This window comes from Mya arenaria, chromosome 9 (assembly GCF_026914265.1).
Source record: "Mya arenaria isolate MELC-2E11 chromosome 9, ASM2691426v1".
NCBI lineage: Eukaryota > Metazoa > Mollusca > Bivalvia > Myida > Myidae > Mya > Mya arenaria.
In genome coordinates this window covers 64,403,031-64,426,051 of record NC_069130.1, presented here as the reverse complement: position 1 = coordinate 64,426,051, position 23,021 = coordinate 64,403,031, and the positions used below count along the sequence as shown (strand labels likewise).

The 23,021-nt window shown below is 35.2% G+C and overlaps 2 protein-coding genes and 1 long non-coding RNA gene across 10 annotated transcripts in view; 2 read left to right on the top strand and 1 right to left on the bottom strand.

The window, feature by feature from the left end:
- LOC128246838 (mucin-4-like) overlaps positions 1-16,399 on the bottom strand; it is a 77,263-nt gene extending 60,864 nt beyond the window's left edge. For 5 of the 8 annotated variants that reach the window (XR_008263376.1, XM_052965311.1, XM_052965315.1 and 2 more), the window contains exons 1-11: positions 16,241-16,399; positions 10,182-10,262; positions 9,567-9,810; positions 8,099-8,446; positions 7,212-7,287; positions 6,932-6,969; positions 6,551-6,637; positions 5,431-5,517; positions 4,295-4,381; positions 3,827-3,919; positions 2,212-2,247 (exon numbers count right to left, since the gene is read on the bottom strand). Coding sequence is in view for 7 of the 8 variants with exons in the window: in XM_052965311.1 (XP_052821271.1) it covers positions 2,212-2,247; positions 3,827-3,919; positions 4,295-4,381; positions 5,431-5,517; positions 6,551-6,637; positions 6,932-6,969; positions 7,212-7,287; positions 8,099-8,446; positions 9,567-9,810; positions 10,182-10,220 (1,135 nt within the window). In the remaining variant the exon portion in view is untranslated. The other 3 variants (XM_052965312.1, XM_052965317.1, XM_052965318.1) reach the window with 3 other exon arrangements.
- On the top strand, positions 10,894-12,590 carry LOC128246839 (uncharacterized). The gene is made up of 3 exons (XR_008263377.1): positions 10,894-11,185; positions 11,523-11,929; positions 12,173-12,590. It is a non-coding gene; the product is annotated as an uncharacterized LOC128246839 (long non-coding RNA).
- A 101-nt stretch (positions 16,400-16,500) lies between the features above and the next one.
- LOC128203416 (uncharacterized) lies at positions 16,501-20,874 on the top strand. The gene is made up of 3 exons (XM_052904826.1): positions 16,501-16,907; positions 17,083-17,227; positions 18,454-20,874. The coding sequence occupies exons 1-3, from the start codon at positions 16,706-16,708 to the stop codon at positions 18,575-18,577; spliced, it is 471 nt and encodes a 156-aa protein (XP_052760786.1). The 5' UTR covers positions 16,501-16,705; the 3' UTR covers positions 18,578-20,874.
- The last annotated feature ends 2,147 nt before the right edge of the window (positions 20,875-23,021 follow it).

Sequence of the window (23,021 nt, the reverse complement as noted above, 5' to 3'; positions counted from 1 at the left end):
GTGGGTTTATATATAAACACTTTATGGAACATATACATGTGAATATTCTGTCTTAGATATTAAATGAATGGTTATTGACTTTTCAAGTTTACCCATTCATTAAAATTCAGATTATTTTAAATAAGAAAAATCATGCTCCGAAACGTTTTTCCTGAGCTTTCGGCTCGTGAGCCAAGATTACGTAAATTACGAGTTTGAGGACAAGTTATGAAACACCCATTTAATGTGCCAAAAGGCTTGTTATAACAGTATAAGAAAAAAAGTTTTTTTGTTTCTTGATGTTTCCTATTTTATGCTTCCACGCGATGTCAATAAATTTTTGCGAACATATCAGATGGATCCTGAGAGGGTCCTGGCTGTTTATAGTCATGTTCAGATAAATTGCAACAATTACGAGTTATAAAATTTTGACCCAACGTGCCCAGTTTTCTCTATGAGGCCTGACTTTTACGGAATAAAATATTAGAAAGGTCAAGTGAGGAAACAAAAAAGGTATTCTCTTTATTTCTTAAAAAAATGTTTTAAAAAACGTTCGGTAATATTTGAAATACGCAATGAATGTTCTTTATTGTAAATTTCCTGAAATTTTCTTTATTTGATATACCGTATACATCAATAAAGCAAATGTACGGCAAAATAGCGCAATGTGGCATATATGTGATCGACATTCATTGCATGTAATATATGCAGGTTATATATACAAAAGGGTCTGATTAGTCTTTGGATTATTCAATTGTATGTCACTCTCATTAGAGTTTCATTGGCATATATGTTATAATAGAGTTAATACACCTTTTTAAGGTCCTTTAAAAGAATAAACAGAAGACGCACTCTTCATTCAGCTCATGCCCGTATAAGGCGAACAAAAGCAACAATTTGTTTGGTGTGATTAAGAAAGCACTTTACTTATATATTACTTTATACTACAGTTTTATCACCATTATCAGTGTTCATGACAATATTTATTCCGACAATTCCGGCAACCTCTGTACTTGTTTATATTTAAAGTACATTAGTACCTGAAATATTGAGTTACAAAATCTCGTTTTCATGAATATAAATAAAGAGAAGTAGAAAAACCATTCTTCCAATGAAATCACATCTTACAATTTTATATTCTTCTTATCTTATTGCTCGATTCATATTGACATCATACAGGGTTTTTTTTACCCAAATAAAAAAAAACATAGATTAATTGTCTTAGATTCCGGAAAAATCCCCATTTTGCACCTATGCCACCGTGTCATTAAAATTAATGATAACGAGATATATATGGAAGTATTTATATATACATATGTAACCGGCTTAAAAATATATTATTTTAATGTATTTCCAATTTTGGTAGTTGTCAACCTATGGTTTGGCAAGAGTTACAAAGTATCTCCCTTTGACCCTTAGCTTTATGATTTGTGTTTATGTTAAATCAGGCATGAAATCATTTCCCGCATTTTCGTGGTTTTAATCCTATAATTGGTCATGTGACATTGGGCAGTTTTTCATAAGTTTTGGAGAAAGCGGACGTCATTCTTTGTCTCTTTATGAAACCAAAGTATTATATTGTCAGGTACCTGTGTATTTTGAGATTAGTTTTGTATCTGCTCATATTTTTATTTGTTATATGTTGCAAATGGGCATTGCCTTGTTTGTTTACGTCTTTTTGAATTATATTTCATAATTCTGAAGAACAATGTATTGCATGTTTTTAAAGAATCACGACCTCTATCTATTTAACTTACAGTACAGTTACAGTAGCAGCACAAAGACGAGTGATAGCGGTGTGAGCCTTATTGCACGAGTTCAATCCACATTCGGTAGGTTCTGTTGTGAACTTGTATCTGTGAATGTTATGTTCTTTGTATGTGTTTTATATGTGTATTGTTTCTAATGTGATTGTTTTGTTATGTGTTATCAATGTTTCATTTATTCCAGTATTGGCCACCAGATACCTATTATAATCTTATATAGACTAAATGATTAAGTCGTGTATTTCAGGGCTAAGATGTTATAGAGGTAAACCCTAAGAGAGTTCCCTCATTCACTGTAACGAAACCTTGTTACATATAAATATATATTCCCTTTAATATTATTTTTCTTACTTTTAACATTTATCAGCACGCAAAAGAATTTTTGAACTTTTTCACATTTAATATATATTGGCTTTAGTTACATTACATGATTAATGCTACTTGTGTATATTTTGATTTGACGTACCTGTTTTGGTCCTCTTTCGAATATATAAGATCAGTCCTGCAATAATAATTATAAGTATTGGGTAAAAGCAACATGCAAAGAAATTGAAAATATAAGTGTAATCCTGATGTTACAAGTATGTGTACCGAGTGGGTGTACGTTTACAGCAGAACTCACAAAAAGAAGATATATATTATGACATTTTGTTTCTTTACCATTTGATTGAATACAAATGAATTTGATTGTGCTTTAAATAAATCATCACAAAACAATAATTATTTTATTTATATAAAACTTTTGTATTTACAAAAAATAACGCGATTTCCAAATCGCCAAAACTACTGCTATGAAAAAGTTATTTGTAAACCACCAACAATCTGAACATTCTCGGATATCATTTGGCATTGTAATAATAATTTTAATAATATTTTAAAAAGTCAACATTAAAATTATTAGATAAGATGTTTTGTCCGTTTCTGAAATAAAATTCTGCACCGCAGGGCACTCAGAGCTGATAGATAGCTGAAGGCAATAAAGATAAAGACCAATACACCGCAAAGTTAAACTAGGATGGGGGTCACTTATAAAAGGTTAAACCAGGCCTTTAACTTATCTTCTTTAGTTAACGATCTTTGCATATTGGACCACTCTTTATGCAAAACCAGATAGCCGAGCTTTCTCACTCACTTCTTTAACGTACTTATTTTATGCACGATAGCAAAAAGGTTCTTACTTAATATGGCTCACAAGAAAGCTATGCTTTCTGTACAAGAACATTGAAGCAACGACTTAGCTTTGACAAAGCCCTCTCTCGGTTTTTTTTAACTACAACCATGTCCAATCAGCTATTAAAAATGCAAAGCGTAAAAACTGGATGTTTCAGACAGGTCGGCTAATATATATAAGAGACTAAATAAAACAGATTGTTAAATAGCAAAGTTCTTCTCGACTACCGGTAACGAGAGTGAAATTATTTCCCGAAACATGACATTGCTAACGCCGTGGAAAAGCAAACACACACACACACACACACACACACACATTGTTAAATGACTGAATGCGTTTTGTTTACTTAAAAAACAAACAATTTGATTGGTTATGAGCTGCATTTTGATTGGTTAAAAATAAGATATACATGATTCATAATCAAAGCAGATTCTGGCTTACGAGTTTTGCTATGTATACCAATGGAATGTTACTGAATATGAAAAGCATTATAAAATGGCTTAACATCTATCTATTTAATTAAATCATTAAAATCACAATTCAAGTACTTCTGTACATTCAAATTATCCCCTCTGATAATATCATTAAGCGTTTACCTTTCAAAATTAGCAGATGTTTTCTGAAGATACTAAAGGCAGTGATAATCAAAACAAAACATCTTTTCATATGGGAAACAGCCAACAGTTTACGGCCATGGTAAAAATCGCCACACTGGTGATTGTCGAAAAACAGCCTCCTTTTTGGCTCAATCTACCAAAACTTATATAATTTAAATTGCATATCTTGCTTTAAAATGATTATTATGTAAGCAATGAAATTCAACGCATGTTAATAAAAAAAAATCAAATCAAGAGAAAAATATCACTATCACTTTAAAAATTCCTGTTTATAATGGCGTTTGTGTTCTTACCAACAGATATAAGTAAAATGAGCAGAAGCGTTATGCTGGAAACGATTCCAAAAACTGTGACAGATATTGAGGGGGTAGGCGTTGTTTCTGGAACTGAAATAAATAGAGTACATGGGCAAATAGTTTAATCCAGCATATATTAATGATCTTATAAAGGAATGTAGCGAGCGAAGTTTGTTTAAAAAGAACACACAAAAGAACCATTTAAAATGTTTAATTTCTGTATAAACTACTGTAAGAACTTGAGAATGTTCGGGAAACTGCCCCATTGTGTTATTTTTGAGATGTCAATGGAATGGTCTCGTTATGGGGCTTAAACACACAATCTCTTCGGTAAAAGATGGACAACTGATGGTTTGCACACAACATCGCTCTCGACCCTATCGACTTTGAATACCTCGGAGATATATTTTATGCAAATATGCAGTTTTACTTGGGTAGAAATCATTGGCCATCAGTTATAACTACCTGTAGTTGTAACTACTGGCGGACCATGTGTTGTCTCGCTTGGGGTTTGAACAGTCACCTTCAATCTTGTATGCGATGTTTCTGGAACTGAAATAAAATAGAGTACATAAGAAAAATTAGTTGAATCCCGCATATTTAATGACCTTATAAAGGAATTTAACGAACGAAAAAAATACGAAAGAGCCGTTTTCAACGTATAATAATTGTGCCGAGAAAACAAAGAATTAACATAGATATTAAACTTATGTCAAAAGCAGCCATAAATCCTCCATGCGATGATACACCACATCAGAAAGCATAATAAAGTGAAAAACATAACACAATATTCAATATCCTAAAATATAGCGGGAAAAAAGGGATTAAGCATGTTAGCAAAGAACAAAGACAAATGTAACATATAAATTTAATTTGGCCGAAATAATGGGCTGCTGGATTGGAAATGAAATTAACATAGATATAAATCTTATGTCAAAAGCAGATATAAGTCCTCCCTTAAACCTCCAGCTTTAACCTGAACTAAAATACCAGAATCTTAGTTAAGAAGCAAAGGCGACAAGCCGTGCCGCGTCAATCATGCAAGAAAATGAAGAAACGGCAGATCACCAGTTACCAAATAATTGAATAAGTCCCACCCCCGGTACACCACATTTAAGATAGAAGGAAGCTCCTCCGAGTCGGAACGAGTGCATGGTGTACAGGTACGTCAAATCAAAATCTACACAAGTAGCATTAATCATGTAATGTAACTAAAGCCAAATAAATAGAGTACATGGGAAAATAGTTAAATCCCGCATATTTAATGACCTTATAAAGGAATGTGCCGAACGAAGTTTGTTTAAAAACACACACAAAAGAACCATTTAAAATGTATAATTTCTGTATAAAGTACTGTAAGAACTTGAAAATGTTCGGGAAACTGCCCCATTGTGTTATTTTTGAGAGGTCAATGGAATGTTCTCATTATGGGGCTTAAACGCACGATCTCCTCGGTAAAAGGTGGGCACCTGATGGTTTGTACACAACATCGTTCTCGACCCTATTGACTTCCATAACAAATTTGAATACCTCAAAGATATATTTTATGCAAATATGCAGTTTTACTTGGGTAGAAATCATTGCCCATCAGTTATAACTACCTGTAGTTGTAACTACTGGCGGACCATGTGTTGTCTCGCTTGGGGTTTGAACAGTCACCTTCAGTCTTGTTGGCGATGTTTCTGGAACTGAAATAAAATAGAGTACATAAGAAAAATTAGTTGAATCCCGCATATTTAATGGCAATATAAAGGAATTTAACGAACGAAAAAAGTACGAAAGAGACGTTTTCAACGTATAATAATTGTGCTGAGAAAACAAAGAATTAACATAGATATTAAACTTATGTCAAAAGCAGCCATAAATCCTCCATGCGATGATACACTACATCAGAAATCATAATAATGTGAAAAACATAACACAATATTCAATATCCTAAAATATAGCGGGAAAATTGGATTAAGCATGTTAGCAAAAAACAAAGACAAATGTAACATATAAATTTAATTTGGCCGAAATAATGGGCTGCTAGATTGGAAATGAAATTAACATAGATATAAAGCTTATGTTAAAAGCAGATATAAGTCCTCCCCTTTAACCTGAACTAAAATACCAGAATCTTAGTTAGGAAGCAAAAGCGACAAGCCGTGCCGCGTCAATCATGCTAAAAAATGAAGAAACGACAGATCACCAGTTACCAAATAATTGAATAAGTCCCCCCGGTACACCACATTTAAAATAGAAGGAAGCTCCTCCGAGTCGGAACGAGTGCATGGTGTACAGGTACGTCAAATCAAAATCTACACAAGTAGCATTAATCATGTAATGTAACTAAAGCCAAATAAATAGAGTACATGGGAAAATAGTTTAATCCCGCATATTTAATGACCTTATAAAGGAACGTACCGAACGAAGTTTGTTTAAAAACACACACAAAAGAACCATTTAAAATGTATAATTTCTGTATAAACTACTGTAAGAACTTGAGAATGTTCGGGAAACTGCCCCATTGTGTTATTTTTGAGAGGCCAATGGAATGTTCCCATTATGGGGCTTAAACGCACGATCCCCTCGGTAAAAGATGGGCACCTGATGGTTTGTACACAACATCGTTCTCGATCCTATTGACTTTCATAACAAATTTTAATACCTCAGAGATATATTTTATGCAAATATGCAGTTTTACTTGGGTAGAATTCATTGGCCATCAGTTATAACTACCTGTAGTTCTAACTACTGGCGGACCATGTGTTGTCTCGCTTGGGGTTTGAACAGTCACGTTCAGTGTTGTAGGCGTTGTTTCTGGAACTGGAATAAATAGAGTACGTGGGAAAATTAGTTTAATCCCGCATATTTAATGACCTTATAAAAATATTTATCGAACGAAGTTTGTTTCAAATAAAAAAAAATACGAAAGAACCATTTTCAATATATAATTACTGTATTAAGTACTGTAAACACTTGAGAATGTTCGGGAAACTGGACCATTGTGTTATTTTTGAGAGGCCAATGGAACGTTCTCATTATGGGGCTAAAACACACGATATCTTCGGTAAAAGGTGGACACCTCCTGATTTGTATACAACATCGCAATTTAACTACCTGTAGTTGTAACTACTTGCAGATCATGGGTTGTCTGGCTTTGGGTTTGAACAGTCACGTTTAGTGTTGTAGGAGGCACAAATGGAATAGGAACAGAAGGACAATAAATTATAACTACAATATCACGACATTCAATATAAAAGAAATCATCAACTTATCATCCACGTAAATGAAAGTTCTTGTCTAGAACATCACGTAACATGTATCAAGGTTATGCCAAATCAATTCAGGTTAAGGATAAACTACCACAGTAATTACACCATCCCTGTTATACACATACCTTTTAACTGGCAAGCATTGTCTTGAGGTGTTTTCATGGTAATACCCTTGTGGACAGACCGAAACGCAACTGTAGTCTGTGAATATCAATATTATTATTCATAGTTTAATTGATAACTATAACAAAAAAGTGTTAAGGTTATTTTATAAGAGAAGTTTTATGGATAAAGCCAGATCTTACATTAACAGTGAAAGAAGATTGTTCGTGTTTTCAGTGCAACAAATTTCCAGTTGGGGGGGGGGGGAATAATAATATATATCATGTGTGTCCGGTCCGGCTACAAAAATGCTACACGAGGCCCGTGTGTTCCTGTAAACTTGGCACGCCTTGTTACCTGTTTATGCACGTGCTCTCCAGTCGGTTTTCCTTTCATCCCGACCGGAAACACTTTATCGATATATTTTTCTTGCACACTTCAATTTATATTTTTGTGAAGACAATGACATAGAAAAATGCAATTTTGTACATTTCATCAAATAGGTGTGCGACATTGTTTACTGACGTCATAACCTGTACTATTTTTAGTTCAATGCTTACGTCTTTTAAAAAGTAACTCCTCGAAAATCAGTATTTTTATGAATTTTTATTTTCATTTTTTTTATAAATGTGAAGAAATGATCAACTATCAATAAACTACACAGTGATTGGGTGCCAGACTAAAGTTTTCACGGGAACTCCATATCTGTTGTGCAAGAAATACAGATTTTACAACAACTACAGTCTACTACCATATTATTATTTGAATCATTATAAAGACAGAATAGGGGAAAAGATTATTAAAAGGCAACTATGATGTATTTACCCAACGGAAGCCCATCTTTAGAGCATTAAAATTAAGTGCATTTCATAACAATTGTCGCCACTTTTATTTTAGTAAGTATACTTACTTGATACCAACTCGTGTCCTGATGGACATTTCTTAATATCACACTCTTCCATTGAGTAAAAACACATAGGTACATTTCCATTAAAAGGGGCATAGCCATGTTTATAATCACATCTACAAAATCCATCAGACTCTGTTCTGTCCTCCCATGGAATTCCACAGCTGAGTTTATGGTTCTCAAGAGTGCATCGATTCACTTTCACTAATGTACAGGTATGGTATATGTTTGAAGGAGTACTTTCTTTGTTGTTGTAGTACCAACTATCGTTACACTTGTCACACACTATGATCCCATTGAGTGATGGTAATTCCATGGTGTTTTTGTAAAAACTGATGTACGGCTGCTCTCCTATCAAAGTAACAAATTTGAGACGTGTAGAATGTCAATGGATTAAAGTGGTATAAATCAATAACCATTAAATTACCAGATTCATGAGCCTGGCTTTACATGTGTGAAAAGGTTCATCATGAGTACCAAGTTTCATTCAAATAGTGTAAACACTTTAGCACCGCCAAAGAAGAAGCCGCTGCCAATGCGAACAATGTCTAAGTTACGACAATAGTCTTTTTCTATAAAAAAACAACAACAAAACAGCCAGTTATTTTAAAAACAGATAAGCAACAAATGACATTGGGACACTTGATCCCTAAGTATAAGGCAGTACGTGGTTTATGTTATCTAAGTATGGCCATGACACTCAGCTGAAATATATGTTAACACGAATTCATATTGTACCGGGTCTCCACGTAGTAATATACGATATAACATAGCATCCCTCTAAGCGCTTCATGAGCATCTGCATGCCAAAAGTGGGAAAGACAGAAGACTGACGAAAAGGACATCCATAGCAAAACAAAATGTCTGTCCAGACTACTAGACAAGTTTGTGCATTGTAAGGGAATGATAATCAATTTACTTTGTTCACAAAGACTTTTAAACAAGTTGACCCATTTAATAACACTTGGTTCATATTTCACAGTGACAGTTTACCCGATCATGTTTTATGAATATTTAATGACATAGGTTTAGATTGTTTTGTAGTTGTATCCGTGATGCCGCTTGATGACGATTTGTCCTTCATATATACAACTAACCATATTGGTATTTAAACCATACACCTATTAATGCCTTGGCTAATAGGGGACAGCAGATCTATCAAGGGAATTTTTAAAACAAAATGGTAAATTCTGTTCCCTACATTCAATCTTTGGAGCAGGGCAGATTCTTGACTTCAGTGGGATGGGAAAGCTCAAGATAATAAATACCTACTCACCAGGTGGGTCAACATTATGGTTTCCGTTAACTCCCTTATGTGCCCGCCGTCATATACGCAAGGCAAAATATGTAAATGTGAAGCAAGACTATATTGTTGTTTTTCAGTTCGTCTAATAAACTAATTCTTTGGTATGACCTGCAATCGAAATATTTTATTGAAAGTTTGTGAGGGTTTTCAAAGTGGAGTACAAACCTTTTGAGCAATTTTGTACCACAGCCCAAGTTTCTATGTATTCGTTGCGGTTATGATAGTTGAGTGCACAGTGGTATTCGGTTCCAACGGGGTAACCAGTTCGGAAGGCGAGGCGCTGGACGGCGCATTGCCAGTCACAGAAGGTTTGTGGGCAGACTCCGTTAAACTCCCAATCTTTCTCAGCCAAACATTTACCAATACAGATTGAGTCAACTTCTTTGAACAATCCTTGAGTGTGAACTCCCTGAAATTGAAAAACAAATCAAAATTAAATGGACTTATGAAAGGACATAACTTCTGTAGAGGAAATACACTAGTTGTTAGAAGATTTTACATTTGAAAACATACATTGCAAACGTTTCCACATATATCTGATTTATAAATCAACAAGGTGAAAATGATTGACAAAACGTTCTCACGTTCAACATTGAAGACCTCCAGGCAACATAGATGCTATAAAATTAACCGCATATCAGTACAGATCTGTATAATACTACTCCAGCAATTATTTAAATACCTTTAGCAGCCATTGGTCTTCGGAGGTAATGAGTTGATCGTTAGCTATTAGGTGCAACTAAGAGTTTATGCAGGTTCATTGAATATCAACCTACTTACATGGTGAATTAGACTCAAGATGAATAGATATAACATCATTGTGTTCACTGTAGAAAGTATTGCATCTACTGTTGTCCACACCTGTATGAGAACAAAACAAAAGTTAACATAAATCAAGATGCACATGCTCTAGCTAACTTTGGCAATCAAATATGATCAATAAGAACAATATTATTTCAGGAAAATAGTTTTTGTTGTATAAGATCTCAGACAATCTATGTTGAAAAACTACCATAGCTCAATTTAGTAAATTGTCTGTTGTAAGACCTATCTTAGAATATTATTATTTGAACAATATAGATTTATTCAACAGCCACAAAGACACTGTAAAATAAAAGTTCATGTATCATTTCCATTAACGTAAATTAATTCGACCAAGGCGAGAATAATTCTAAGTTTTTAAATCAAAATGACTGATGTGTCATGGTCAATTTCTCAATGACTATATCAACATGACTGTATGAGTCATGGCAAATTACTTAATTTATAGACTCGACATGACTTATGAGTCATGGCCAATAGCGTATATGCTACAACATACATGTCTTTTGAGTCATTGTCATTTCCTAAATGGTTGCAGTCAATATTGCTCTTGATTAAGAGTCAATTCCGCAGTGAGAGCATTCCTCATGGCTAATTGACCTTACGACAGCGGCTTCTAAGCCACGCCCCCTGATATCAAGGGAGCGAACTCTGTCTATGTCCGTCAAACGAACGAGGAAGTAATGGCGTCTCGCGTCGTTTCGCTTTCCGATATTCCTGACAAATTATCATAAATGTGACATTACAATGCGAAAAAAATAGAAGTCAAAGGAATTTGTAACTGGCTGCTACATCGGAAGGCTCGATATATCTTTAGAAAATGACGATATCTAACATTTACGGGGTGAAATCTATCCAAGACAGAGAAAATCGGATAGCCGCCATGTTGTCAACATTGACATCGATACAAAGGTCGAAAGGAAAAGCGTGTGTGTTCACGCATACTGTAAATGCAAACAAGGGTAAGTTTAACTTTTAATAACACCGGTCCTTCTTACAGTATTGTTGAAACAAAGATTAAATCATCGCACAATATGAGTAAATCATAAATGGCCCTAATGGGGAACCCGGAAGTGACATTAACTAACAGTTACATGCCAGCTATACAGTATAACCTTGTATTCTATAGTATGAGCAGAAATGGTTTATTGGGGTTATGCATAAAAAGTTTCAGTTCTAAGCGAGTGAACACCTTATGAATAATAATGTAATAGTTGACAAGTGACAATCGTGGGTGATACCAATCTGTAACTTTTGCATTGCTCAAACATTCACATGCTTTGATTTTTGTTCTTACAGAAATTGTGGAACATGTTCACACACTCTGGCTGTAAAAGTAGACCTGGGAGGAAAAGTGCCCCCGGTGTGGGGCTCGAACTCACAACCACCAGAACACTAGCCCGGCGCTCTAACCAACTAAGCTGACCGGGCAGCTAGTTCTAACCCACACACACTACCCTCCCCCCATTTACCGGTTAAGGCTGGTGGAGGGTCTCCTTCTATTTACCGTTGACACCATTAAAGTATTCTGATTGATGGAGATCAGGAAGTCCCCTTATTATTGTCTTCAACAAGCCTACCGCCACAGGGGACCTAGCATAAGACCGGAAACCGCCCCCCCCCCCACACACACACATGATATTTGCCAGTCCAGGCAATGTCAACCGCAAGAGAAAACCAGTGATGACAAGTTTAACAAATAATCGGTAGGACCTATTTTAAAGCTTTTTATAACATTTAGTTTTACTTTGCTGTACAAAAGTAATGGACTATTTGTCCAGAGAAAAACAACAACCACAAAACATTAGCTAGTATCTTGTCAATATTTCATTATGATATACATGTAGAAAGCAAACATCAAAGGCAGTAGCATTTACAGCTAGTATTAAAATATTTAACAATACATGTAACTGATTTATTTTAATATTGGCATCTTTTATTTATTTCAGGAAAGTGTGGTCTTTTGAAGAGAGTTCTTGAAGTTGTTCAGCATGTTTTTTTGATGGATTCTTGGAAGGATGTACCTCTATGATGTTAGCTTCAGTTCTGGAGTATAACACCAGTTGTTGCATATTTAATATCAGATTTTTTAAATAAATATAGAAGTTTGCTTTGTGATTTATATATTAGGTCTTAATTTAAAGAATGCCAAAATAAGCCGATTCTGAGACAAAAAGTGTCAAACTAGAATTCTGTGAGAGTGCAACTTTAAGAATACTGTTAATCGAGTGTGCATGTGATCCGGACTCTGAACATTAGATGAACTATCATTAAATATTGTAGATTTACGTAAATGGCCCAAAATATAAGAATAACAATGAAAATATGTACATGTTTGACTTGTTCTTTAGTCATAATAAGTCTAAGTCTTTACAGCACATGTTTGGCATAATCAAGTTCTAATGAACATAATAATTGATTTAAATGTACAGTGAAATAAATTGTTTTAAACAGAAAATAATACCTTAACGATTCAGACCGATCTGTTCTCGTTTTTTTTTGGTGGCTCAAATATTTATCTGAGTTTTGGAGGAGGCCTTAAGCTGGTGTGAGCTGGTCAAATACAGTAGCTGCTTGAGGGTCAGGGTTTTCTTGATTGGATTTCCTGTCGACAAAGTGCTGATATGAAAATAAGAAATCTATGAAATGTGTCGGAATGACAGCTACAAAAGCCATTGTTTACATAGGAACCATACGAGTAGATGAGATTCGGAAGCATGCGATGGTTCGGACAAAAATTTAGTTGTACGATATTTCCTGATTTACTTTGAAAGCAAAGCAGTTTATAAAAACTACATAACGGTATCAACAAAAATACCTCTATCTTGAATGAAATCAATCGTGTCCATGTTGAACCTGATATTAAACGGCCATAAATGCCGATTTGACAACACAAGCCAAAGCATAAATGTACGATGTTTATAGTTTAAAAATAGTAACACTTATTTAGGTCATGCACGGACAATTTCAGTATTAAATAAATTTTGAGCGGATTGAAATAAGTAGTTTTGTTCAAAAAAAAAAACTTTTGTACAGACGTATAGATGTTTCGCCTTTGAACGATCTTTCAAAATTTCCAAGTTCAGCTGTTGATGAGGTCTTCCACAGAGTCTGATACAGCACTTGCATTTTTCTAAATAACTCGCTGGTTTCGAATACGGAACGAATTGTAAGCCATCTTTAGTCGGCCTGGCTACCTTGTATCCGAATTACAAGTGCCATGACAACACCTTTTTACCATAATACTTAAAAAGGCGAGGAATTGCCAGCGCATGTATATGACGGACTCTGGTCAGTTTGACGGACAAAATGGCGGATAGCAACACGGCTTATCAGCCCTACATTCTGATTGGCTGATAGGACTGTCAATCAAATCCTGTCGTAAGGTCAATTAGTCATTGCCAATTCCTCAATGTCTACAGTCAACATAGTTGTTTTTGTCATGATCAATTTATCAATGACAAAAGTCAACATGGCTTGTGAGTCATGGTCAATTTTTCAATAGCATCAGTAAACATGGCTTATCAGACATGATCAATTCCTCAATGACTTTAAGCAATATGGCTTATGAATGAAGTCTATTCCTTTAGTCAATATGGCTGAGGAGTCATGGTCAATTCCTCAGTGGCATGACTGATGAGTCAATGTCAATTCATCAATGGATGCAGTCATTTTAGGTCATGGTCATTTCTCAATGGATAGAGTATATGTGGCTTATGAGTCATATGCATCAATAACAGGGTCATTTTTTATGTTACGGAAAATGACATGCCCCCTCTTCGTTGGTGGATGATTGATGATGTTCTTAATCTTTCCATAGGTCGCAAACTCGATGCAAATTATGTGTGTTGGCAGATGAAGTTAAGGAAACAAGAGAGACAGAAGAATAACCTCACTTTGATGGGTTTGACATGGAAAACTGTGCTTGTTTTTTCTTGAAGACATAATGGTTTTGAAAGCAGTTTTTAAAAAGAAAAGGCTAGATCGTATGAAGCTGAACTTATATTATTTCAAGTATATGTAGCACTTGCAGTTTAGGCAGACGCTAAAGAGTTCTAGTTGACAATGAAGACATACACTTCATTAGTTCCAGAAGTCGAATGAGGGGTAAAGAATACCGGGCCCAGGATTTAATATTGACTGTATTTGTCAGGAATAAAATACAGATCATACAGCTTTTTACTCATTATCTTATTCAGAAGGTTTCATCTTATCTCCAATAATTGAAAGATGTCGAGTGTTTATTCCAGCTTGACAGGATCCGCGGTCGACCACGTTTATTATCAGGATATGCCCCACTATTTTTGAATCAAACCAGGCCTTATTATTTAATTATTGTGTAATTCATAAGATCTGTCTGATCAATCGTTCTCTCATGAACCGTAAGTATTTCGACAACTCAGAAATTCCAATAGACTTACATGATTCCATTTTTCTTTAACCAGAACTATTTGTATTGCTACTAGTTTTACATACTTAGGTTTTTTTTAAAATAATATCACATAGAAAGAGCTCCAATCGCAGCATACACGCCGGTGAAATGAAAAAGTATGACTTAATGACCGGTGTAGAGTCATTTTTCTACGATCCCCTTTCGTAATTCAATATAGAATAACTTGTACATGCAATATATAAAATTGACTCACTATTACTACTGCAACCACAAGTGGTGCTGGTAGTAGAAGTAGAAGTAGTAGTAGTAGTAGTAGTAGTAGTAGTAGTAGTAATAGTAGTAGTAGTAGTAGTAGTAGTAGTAGTAGTAGTAGTAGTAGTAATAGTAGTAGTAGTAGTAGTAGAAGTAGTAGTAGTAGTAGTAGTAGTAGTAGTAGTAGTGGTAGTGGTAGTCGTGGCGGCGGTGGTGGGCGTGGTGGTGGTTGGGTTGGCGTCTTAGGCTGTGACATCGGTCGGAGTTGTAGTGCTGGTGGTGGGTCGGTGGTGGTGGTGGTGGTGGTGGTTGTGGTCATTTTCTAAATAGAATTATGACCCCCGGATCAAAATTATATAGTTTTCTACGCATGGTGGTCTTTTTTACGTATGGGGGTCTTTTTTTAACTGGGAGTCATTATTCTACGGGGGTCATTATTTTTTCATAAGACCGGAAATATGGAACAGTACTGGCCCGATGACTCCTGATGCCGTTCAGTGTCGACTTGCATGTGGAGTGAAATGTCTTCGAAGTCGTTAAATGTCTTAAAGAACCAGTGTTCTTCACAAAGAATACTGTATACTTATCAAGATACAAGAGCGTTTCTTATTGGATGAACCACACGATGTGATATAACCACATTTGTGTCGTTATATCAGACGTGCGCAATAGATTCTTATAACTGCATTTTATCTGTAATTCGTAAAAAATATATAAAGATTTAAAGATAAATAGGTCAAATAATGCAATGCAATAATAAAATATAATATTTAAATACTAATTGATATCCTTTATATATATATATATATATCTACTACTACTACTACTACTAGTAGTAGTAGTAGTAGTAGTAGTAGTAGATATAGTAGTAGTAGATATATATATATATATATATATATATATATATATATATATATATATATATATATATATATATATATATATATATATAAAGGATATCAATTAATGATATTCTTAACTTTCATAATGCATTATTGTTAATATGGCAGACCTAAATCGGACTTCAATAAACTTGACACAATTTTACGTACTTATCCAACATTGTGAATCAAACGGATACTCATCCTCAGATACGCAATAGACACTTTTAAGATGACTAACATGTCTTAGTGTTTTGTTCCGACGGCAACAATATGTAAATACTCATGAAGGCGAGACGTGTTCGCCGAACAAGTTTTGATATATCTAAGTTGTAAAATATGCAAGTAAGACTTACCAAAGCTTCGGGCTTATTAGTTAAATTCCATTTTAAACGAAACAAACATCGAACTAACGTTGGAACTTCCGCAAGGGCACATTATTAATCTGGTTCTGGTCCCCCAAAACAAATGACACGAAATGATAAACATACCCGAGAAATATAATTCTACATCTCCTTTTGAATGGCGTGTTTAAATTGTATTTTGTTAAGCTAATTTCGTTTAACTCTAATAATCAAGATTCTTCCTCTTAAAGTGTAACAATTGAATCATAATCAGACAGAGCAATTATCGTCCTTATGGGTTTTACGTTGGAGAGTCGTGACTCGGAAATGACTCACTTGTGGTTTTTTACAATAATTTGGTCACGTGACGCCGGTACAATTACAACCGCTGTTTGCATAAATTCAAATGAGTACTATTCTGCTTCGTAGCCGTTCTGTTGGCGACTTCCAGGGATATTTGAGAGAAAGGGGTGTTATTTTTAGTGAGTCTAGGATGATGCCTGCATTAGTAGAGCTGTGTAGTTTGGCACAAGAGCTAAGGATTGAGTTCGCTCCCGTGGATTATTTGAAGATCGGCCTGAAGTTGTCAGTCAGAAGTTGATACTGAGTGATATGTGTCTTATGCCTCCACAATGGCTGTCTGTGACTACCGGTTTGTCTATCGTTCCAGTGCTGTCAATTTATGAAATTTATAATTACTTGATTAGATTTTATGACCACGCCTCCTTAAGGGCATATCACCAGTTTGAGGGATATGAAATGTTCCAAGATGGCTATACACGAGATATTGAGACGGTGCTATATCCAAATACTGGTAAGTCTGTCAGTCTGTGGTGTTTACATGTACTTGTATATACTATTCTTTGACAGTAATGATGTTGATTTTGTTGTTGATAGTGGTGTAAATTTATTCCAATAATCTTGTCATTATGCATGTTCTGCATATTAAACCAATGCTGCATACAATGTATGTTTATTCTTTGTTGCAGTCTATTTTGCTGTGAAGGTAAAGGTGAAACCCCGGACGAATGATAAAGATCCGATAACCAAGAGAGACTTATACAAATGTTGGATCGTGACGAAGAACGTTGAAGAGGGATCCATTAAATATGCTTATTGCATTTGCAAAGGAGGGTAATGGTCTAATTTACTATTCCTTTACTTCACTTCGTGTACAATACTTGTCACAGACTCAGAAAAGTATGGGCCAGTCCGGGGATCGGACCAGGGACCCCCTGCTTGCAAGTCATATGCTATACCAACTGAGCTAATCAGCCCTGGATAACTAATATACTCTGATATGTACGGTTCAGTACCGTGACATACATCGCCTCTATCTTAGATTTTCCCCCGAATTTCCATACCGGACCATATAACCAAAGGGTGTTAGTCTCACTAACATGCAGGGTACTTGCCACGGTCCCTTGTTGGGCACAATCTTTTACATACTCAGAAGAATATGCAGTCAGTCCTGAGATTGAACCAAGGACATCCTGCTTGCACGTCAGATGCCCAACTTACTGAGCAAACCGGCCCTGAATAACTTGTATACTCTGATCTGTATAACGGTTCAGTACCGTGAACATTTGTTTGAGTTACACAAAAACATCCAAATATATAGGATAATATTTAATTAGTTATTTAGTCATATATTTATCATAGCTTAATTATTGATACTGTTATATATACAGCTTGATAAACCCTCTCCAAATTATCAGATAAATATAAGGCAAACCTATCCCTGCTTCACAACTTGAGACTTCAATTATGGCGGAGCCCAGGTATATTTCATTTGTCTTCAGTTTCATTTACTTAAAGATAGGTTCTATATTTAGCACCCAGCATCTAGGTCACTGAAATTGTTTGTCAGCACTATGTGTGCGTGTGCAATTAAAGTCAGAGGTAATAGGTTAATTCAATGTTTAATTTAATAATCAGGCTGTGTCTGTGTGATTGACTCGGGCTATAAATGTACATATTGAAAGAAGATAAATTTCTCCTGCATTGCACGTCTATTGATGAATGTGTGTACATAAATTATCTGCATAATACTACCAAAAATGCTCCCCTATTTACTATTTACTAGAAACTGACGTACTGTGATTTTGTAATATGTTTAAGTTAAAACTGAATAATAATTTTATGAAGTATTGAAGGCCAGAAAATGTTAGAATCTCATCCCACGCCCCTGTCTAATAGCTAATCAATTAGTTGATTAATTATATATTCATAAGTAGATGTATGTTTAAATATAATAAATAAATTGCCCACCCGCCCCATCTTAAGAAGATAACCTAAACATTTCTTTCTCTGGCCTTTTCTTACATGTCTACAGTTAAAGTTTTGTTTCCTGTTTTCAGCACACAGACAGCAATGCCACTGTACTCACCATTGTCTGAAGAGTTCCCAACTCCTGATCCAAACATTTTCCTCCAAAGAGTAAACGATCTTCAACCAACAGCATGCGCATTACGTGCCGTGTGACTGTTCGAAAAATAAGATTTAAAATGTATCACCTCTGAGCGTCAAAACACCGATGGACAACAACAATACTTTGTTATTTCACTTCAAGATGTAATTGATTCAATTATGGTTAAAACAGGCAAAGCAACTGCTACATACAACTAATCTTTAAAAATCAATAGAAGGTATTAAAAAGTGTAAAAGTAAAGAAGCGATAGTAAAACAGTATTAAAAGACACGGGCCGAGTTATATAAAGTGTACAAACATCAAAAACTGTTCTAAATATATCTAAGAAGTACAAATTTTTCTGATCTAATGGATCGTGTATAACTTACAAAACCAGTGGAATAAAACTTAATGCAACATTAATACAGCCAGTAAAATGGACATACGGAACGATGGTACTAGAATAACTACAGAATGATAAAAAAAGATAAAAAAGAGAAAAATGACAAGTTAAGGTAAACTGTGTATAATGCCAATTAGTTCCCATAAATTTCAATAAAGAAGTGTGTCTTCAGGGCTCTTTTAAAAGAAGCATACGTGTCACAGACCCTTATTCCTCTTGGAATAGAATTACACAGCTTTGAGGCAGCAGTCACACAACTTCTGGCACCATACATAGCAGTCCGACTTCTTGGTACACGTACTGTTACAGAGTTATTGCTTGATCTTCGGTCTCGTAGGGGTCTATATACCTCTAACATGTTTTTGATATAATCCTGTGATTGGTCATGCAAGGCATTGTATGTAATAGAGAGTGTTCTGAACATTTTGCATTTTGTTCATCACGGTTTTAGGTATGCCAATCAGTAGCACATTACAATAGGTGAATCTTAATTTGACTAGAGAGTTTAGAAGATATTTCGTGGCGTCATTAGTCAGGTATGGTATGATGTGACCTATTTGCCGTAAGTGACCATAGGAAAATCGACAGACCGAGTTCACATGCTGTTCCATGTTCATCATTGAATCCAGCATTGCTCCAAGACTTCTGACGCATGTGGTTGGCTTTATCTCAGAGACTCAAACATTAACTAAGATAACCGAAACTAATTTAGCATTGCGTTTTTGATGTAAAAAGTATTTCTTCTGTCTTGTCAGCGTTCAGTTTTAACATGTTGTCATACATCTAAGACACAATATCATTGAGACAGGCCTCAAAACGACGCAATGCCTGGGAACCCGTATCTGTTGGTTCAAAAGATAAGTACTGTTGTGAATCATCGGCATAAAAATGATGCTTATGTCTATGATTTCTACAAATGTCACCAACTGGCTTGGTGTAAATGATACAGTTTTTGGGTCCTAAAACCGATCCTTGGGGTACACTGTTATTCATCAGTACTTGTCTTCACAGTTCACCGTCAATACACACAGTCTGGTAGCGATCACTAAGATATGAGGACATGCGAGCGTTTTCCTCAATTCCGAAATGATGTTCCAAGCGGTTTAAAAGAGTGTTGTGATCAATGGTGTCAAAAGCTGCAGACAGGTCGATTAGAAAAAGTACTGTGACTTTGTTTTTGTCAAGGGATTGGAGAATGTCATTATTAGATTAAAGCGGTGTGTATTCTTGTTGAGTCCAGGTTTATTTAAAAGAGGTCTGATTCGTGGGCTTTTAAAAGACTTTAGTACGTATGCAGTTTCAAGCGAGACGTTGATGATCTTTGTCAACATAGGTAATAGTTCATCTATGCACATCTTCAGAAGCCATGTTAGTAGAAGGTTTATTTCACACGATCTATTAAGGGATCGTAAAATGATCTTCTTTACCTCTTCTTCTGGAGCTGCCATAAATTCTACAAGCTGGCATACGGTTAATGGTTGATCAACCACTTGCGTACCTGAGAAAGAGTCAGACTGACCGGTGTTTGTAATTATTTCTCTACGTATACTTTCAATTTTATTGATAAAGTCACTAAAGTATTGAGCCAGTCCTTTAGACTCTTTGTTAGAAGGCAAGACAATCTCATTCGAACCTCCCAGTAAATGTTTGGTTATCTTAAATAAACTCTAATAAATAGCTATGTACTGAGGGAAGTAGCAATTAAAACTTCTTACTCACTTCGTGACCTTTTTAATACCTCACTTCGTCTCGTCAATGTACCATGTAAGTGGAAGCTGGCTCATATATGTGCTATTTATAAGAAGTCTGACCCACAAGATGTTGAAAGTATCGTCCTATTTCCTTACTACGTTTTGTCTGTAAGGTTTTTGAAAAAATAAATGTATAAGTATATTTTTAACTTCATTTTAATCTGGTTTTGTTCCTCCTTTGTTAACCAGATCGTATCGATTTATCATTTTTTGTTTGTCTTGTTCTAGATGAAGATGAGGAAGTAAGAGCAGTATTGTGTGATATTTCGAAAGCATTTGATCGAGTATGGCATGACGGTCTTATCAATAAACTTCGTGAAAGTGGCATTACTATTTTTTATTGTTATGGCTTTGTGATTATCTCAGCGAACGTAAATAAAGTGTTGTTCTTTCTGGTTCTATGTCTGATACGGTTACAATATCAGCTGAGTCCCTCAAGCTCAATATTGGCCTCTGCTCTTTCTCATCTACATCAATGACATATGTTCGCGATATACAATCACATATACGTCTATTCGCAGATGATACAGCCTTGTATTTAATTGTCGAAGAACCCGTGTTTGCCGCACATCAACTTACTGATAACCTAGAAAATAATCATATGAGGGCTGACAGATGGCTTGTTACATTTAATCCTGCGAACACCAAAATCGCTACTATTCAATTGAAAGTCTTACAGGCAAGTGCACCCCTCAATAATCATGAATAATACCCAACTATCTGAGGTTACATCTCATAAACACTACGGCGGCACTTTTTCTAGCACCTGTTCCTGGCACGATCATTTTCAGACCGTCAAACAAAAGGCAGCGAATTCACTTCATGCGATCATTCAAATACGTTCTTGATCGTAAATCGCTTGAGGTTCTGTATTTTACATTTATAAGGCCTTTGTTGGAATATGCCGATGTTGTCTGGGAAATTCTGACGCAAGCTGATGAGGATGAGTTAGAAAAATTACAACATGAGGCGGCCAGAATTATATCCGGTGCAACTCGACTAGTATCTTTGACCAATCGTTAGGTTACAACTGGAATCCATCCACTCAAAGAAAGTCGACGTTAACATAACCTTATCATATTTTAAAAGATGTTTCACTCTCATGCACCAGCATATTTAACTTCACCGATTCCAACGAGAGTAGGCGATTCTACTTCGTATAACCTTCCAAATGCAGATAACCTTCGAAACATTTCATGCAAATTACAGTTGTTAACAAGTTCATTCCTACCATCAACTATATCCGCATGGAACGCACTACCGGAAGAAATCACCATCCGTGCCTTTTTTTCAAATTCAAACTTAAAAAGAACATAAAACAACATCTTAACTTCTACAGTTACTCTTTGGACCGAGTTAAAACCTCATAACAAACGAACAAACTTAGCTTTGACAACGACCAGAACTATATGCGTCAATCTAAATGTCATTGAATACAAACTCTAACAAACTTTATTCCGATCTGACCAGTGTCTATACCATCCCCCTTATCCCCTTCTTCAATCTTTATCCATTTTTCCTTCTAACTGATTACAGAATTAAAACAACTCGGTTTTTTACATTCCATAGTTTACACCATACGACTTCGCGATAAAATTCATTCGAGTCACCGCAACTTGCTCAACAGCCTTTACAGCGTAAATGGCATACAGAAACGAGACCCAATATAAGCCTTAAAACTTTCTCAATTCTGTATACGCTATTGTTTTGTGCATAATTTACATGTTCTTTGTTTCAATGCATTACATAGTTGGTCTTTGTTAAGGTTGATTATGCTCAAATGTGTTAAACTAAACTAATTGTAAATATTATATCGAAGTAAGTATTGTTTAAACCAACACCGATGGAACGAATCGAACAATTTATGAAGGAACATCAATGTGAAAGTATATCGTTTTGCTGTGCTAATATATTAATTTATTTTAAACTTACTTAGTCAGAGAGACTGAATGTGAACATATTGAAAAATCAATAGGTCAATCTAAATCTATTAACTGGCATCGAGAGAAAAAGGACTATTAACTGCATCTAATTTTCATAAGATAATACATTCAACCGAGTTACATCGAACAGCAATTGCATTACAAGAAAAAATGGTTTGCAGAACACACTATACCAAACTCAATATTATTTGGACAGCGATTTGAAAATAAAACCCGTGACAATTTTGTAAAGACACAGGTTTAAATATAAACATTGTTCTGTAAAAGTTCCCGGGCTTGTTGTTTCTAACGAAGACCCAGTTTTGACTTATCCACCAGAATAGTTGATTGCAAAATATATGGGATTGTTTTTTATTCAAATAAAGTGTATGTGTTTCCAACCTAAAATGGCTTGAACTCTCAAATAATTGTGTTGAAGATG

What these genes read in the sequence shown, in the direction of transcription:
- LOC128203416 (XM_052904826.1), top strand. Translation starts at nt 16,706, where the DNA reads ATGTGTCTTATGCCTCCACAATGGCTGTCTGTGACTACCGGTTTGTCT. An exon ending in GGTGCTATATCCAAATACTG is followed by an intron (nt 16,908 to 17,082) that starts GTAAGTCTGTCA and finishes TCTTTGTTGCAG; the next exon opens with TCTATTTTGCTGTGAAGGTA. An exon ending in TATTGCATTTGCAAAGGAGG is followed by an intron (nt 17,228 to 18,453) that starts GTAATGGTCTAA and finishes TCCTGTTTTCAG; the next exon opens with CACACAGACAGCAATGCCAC.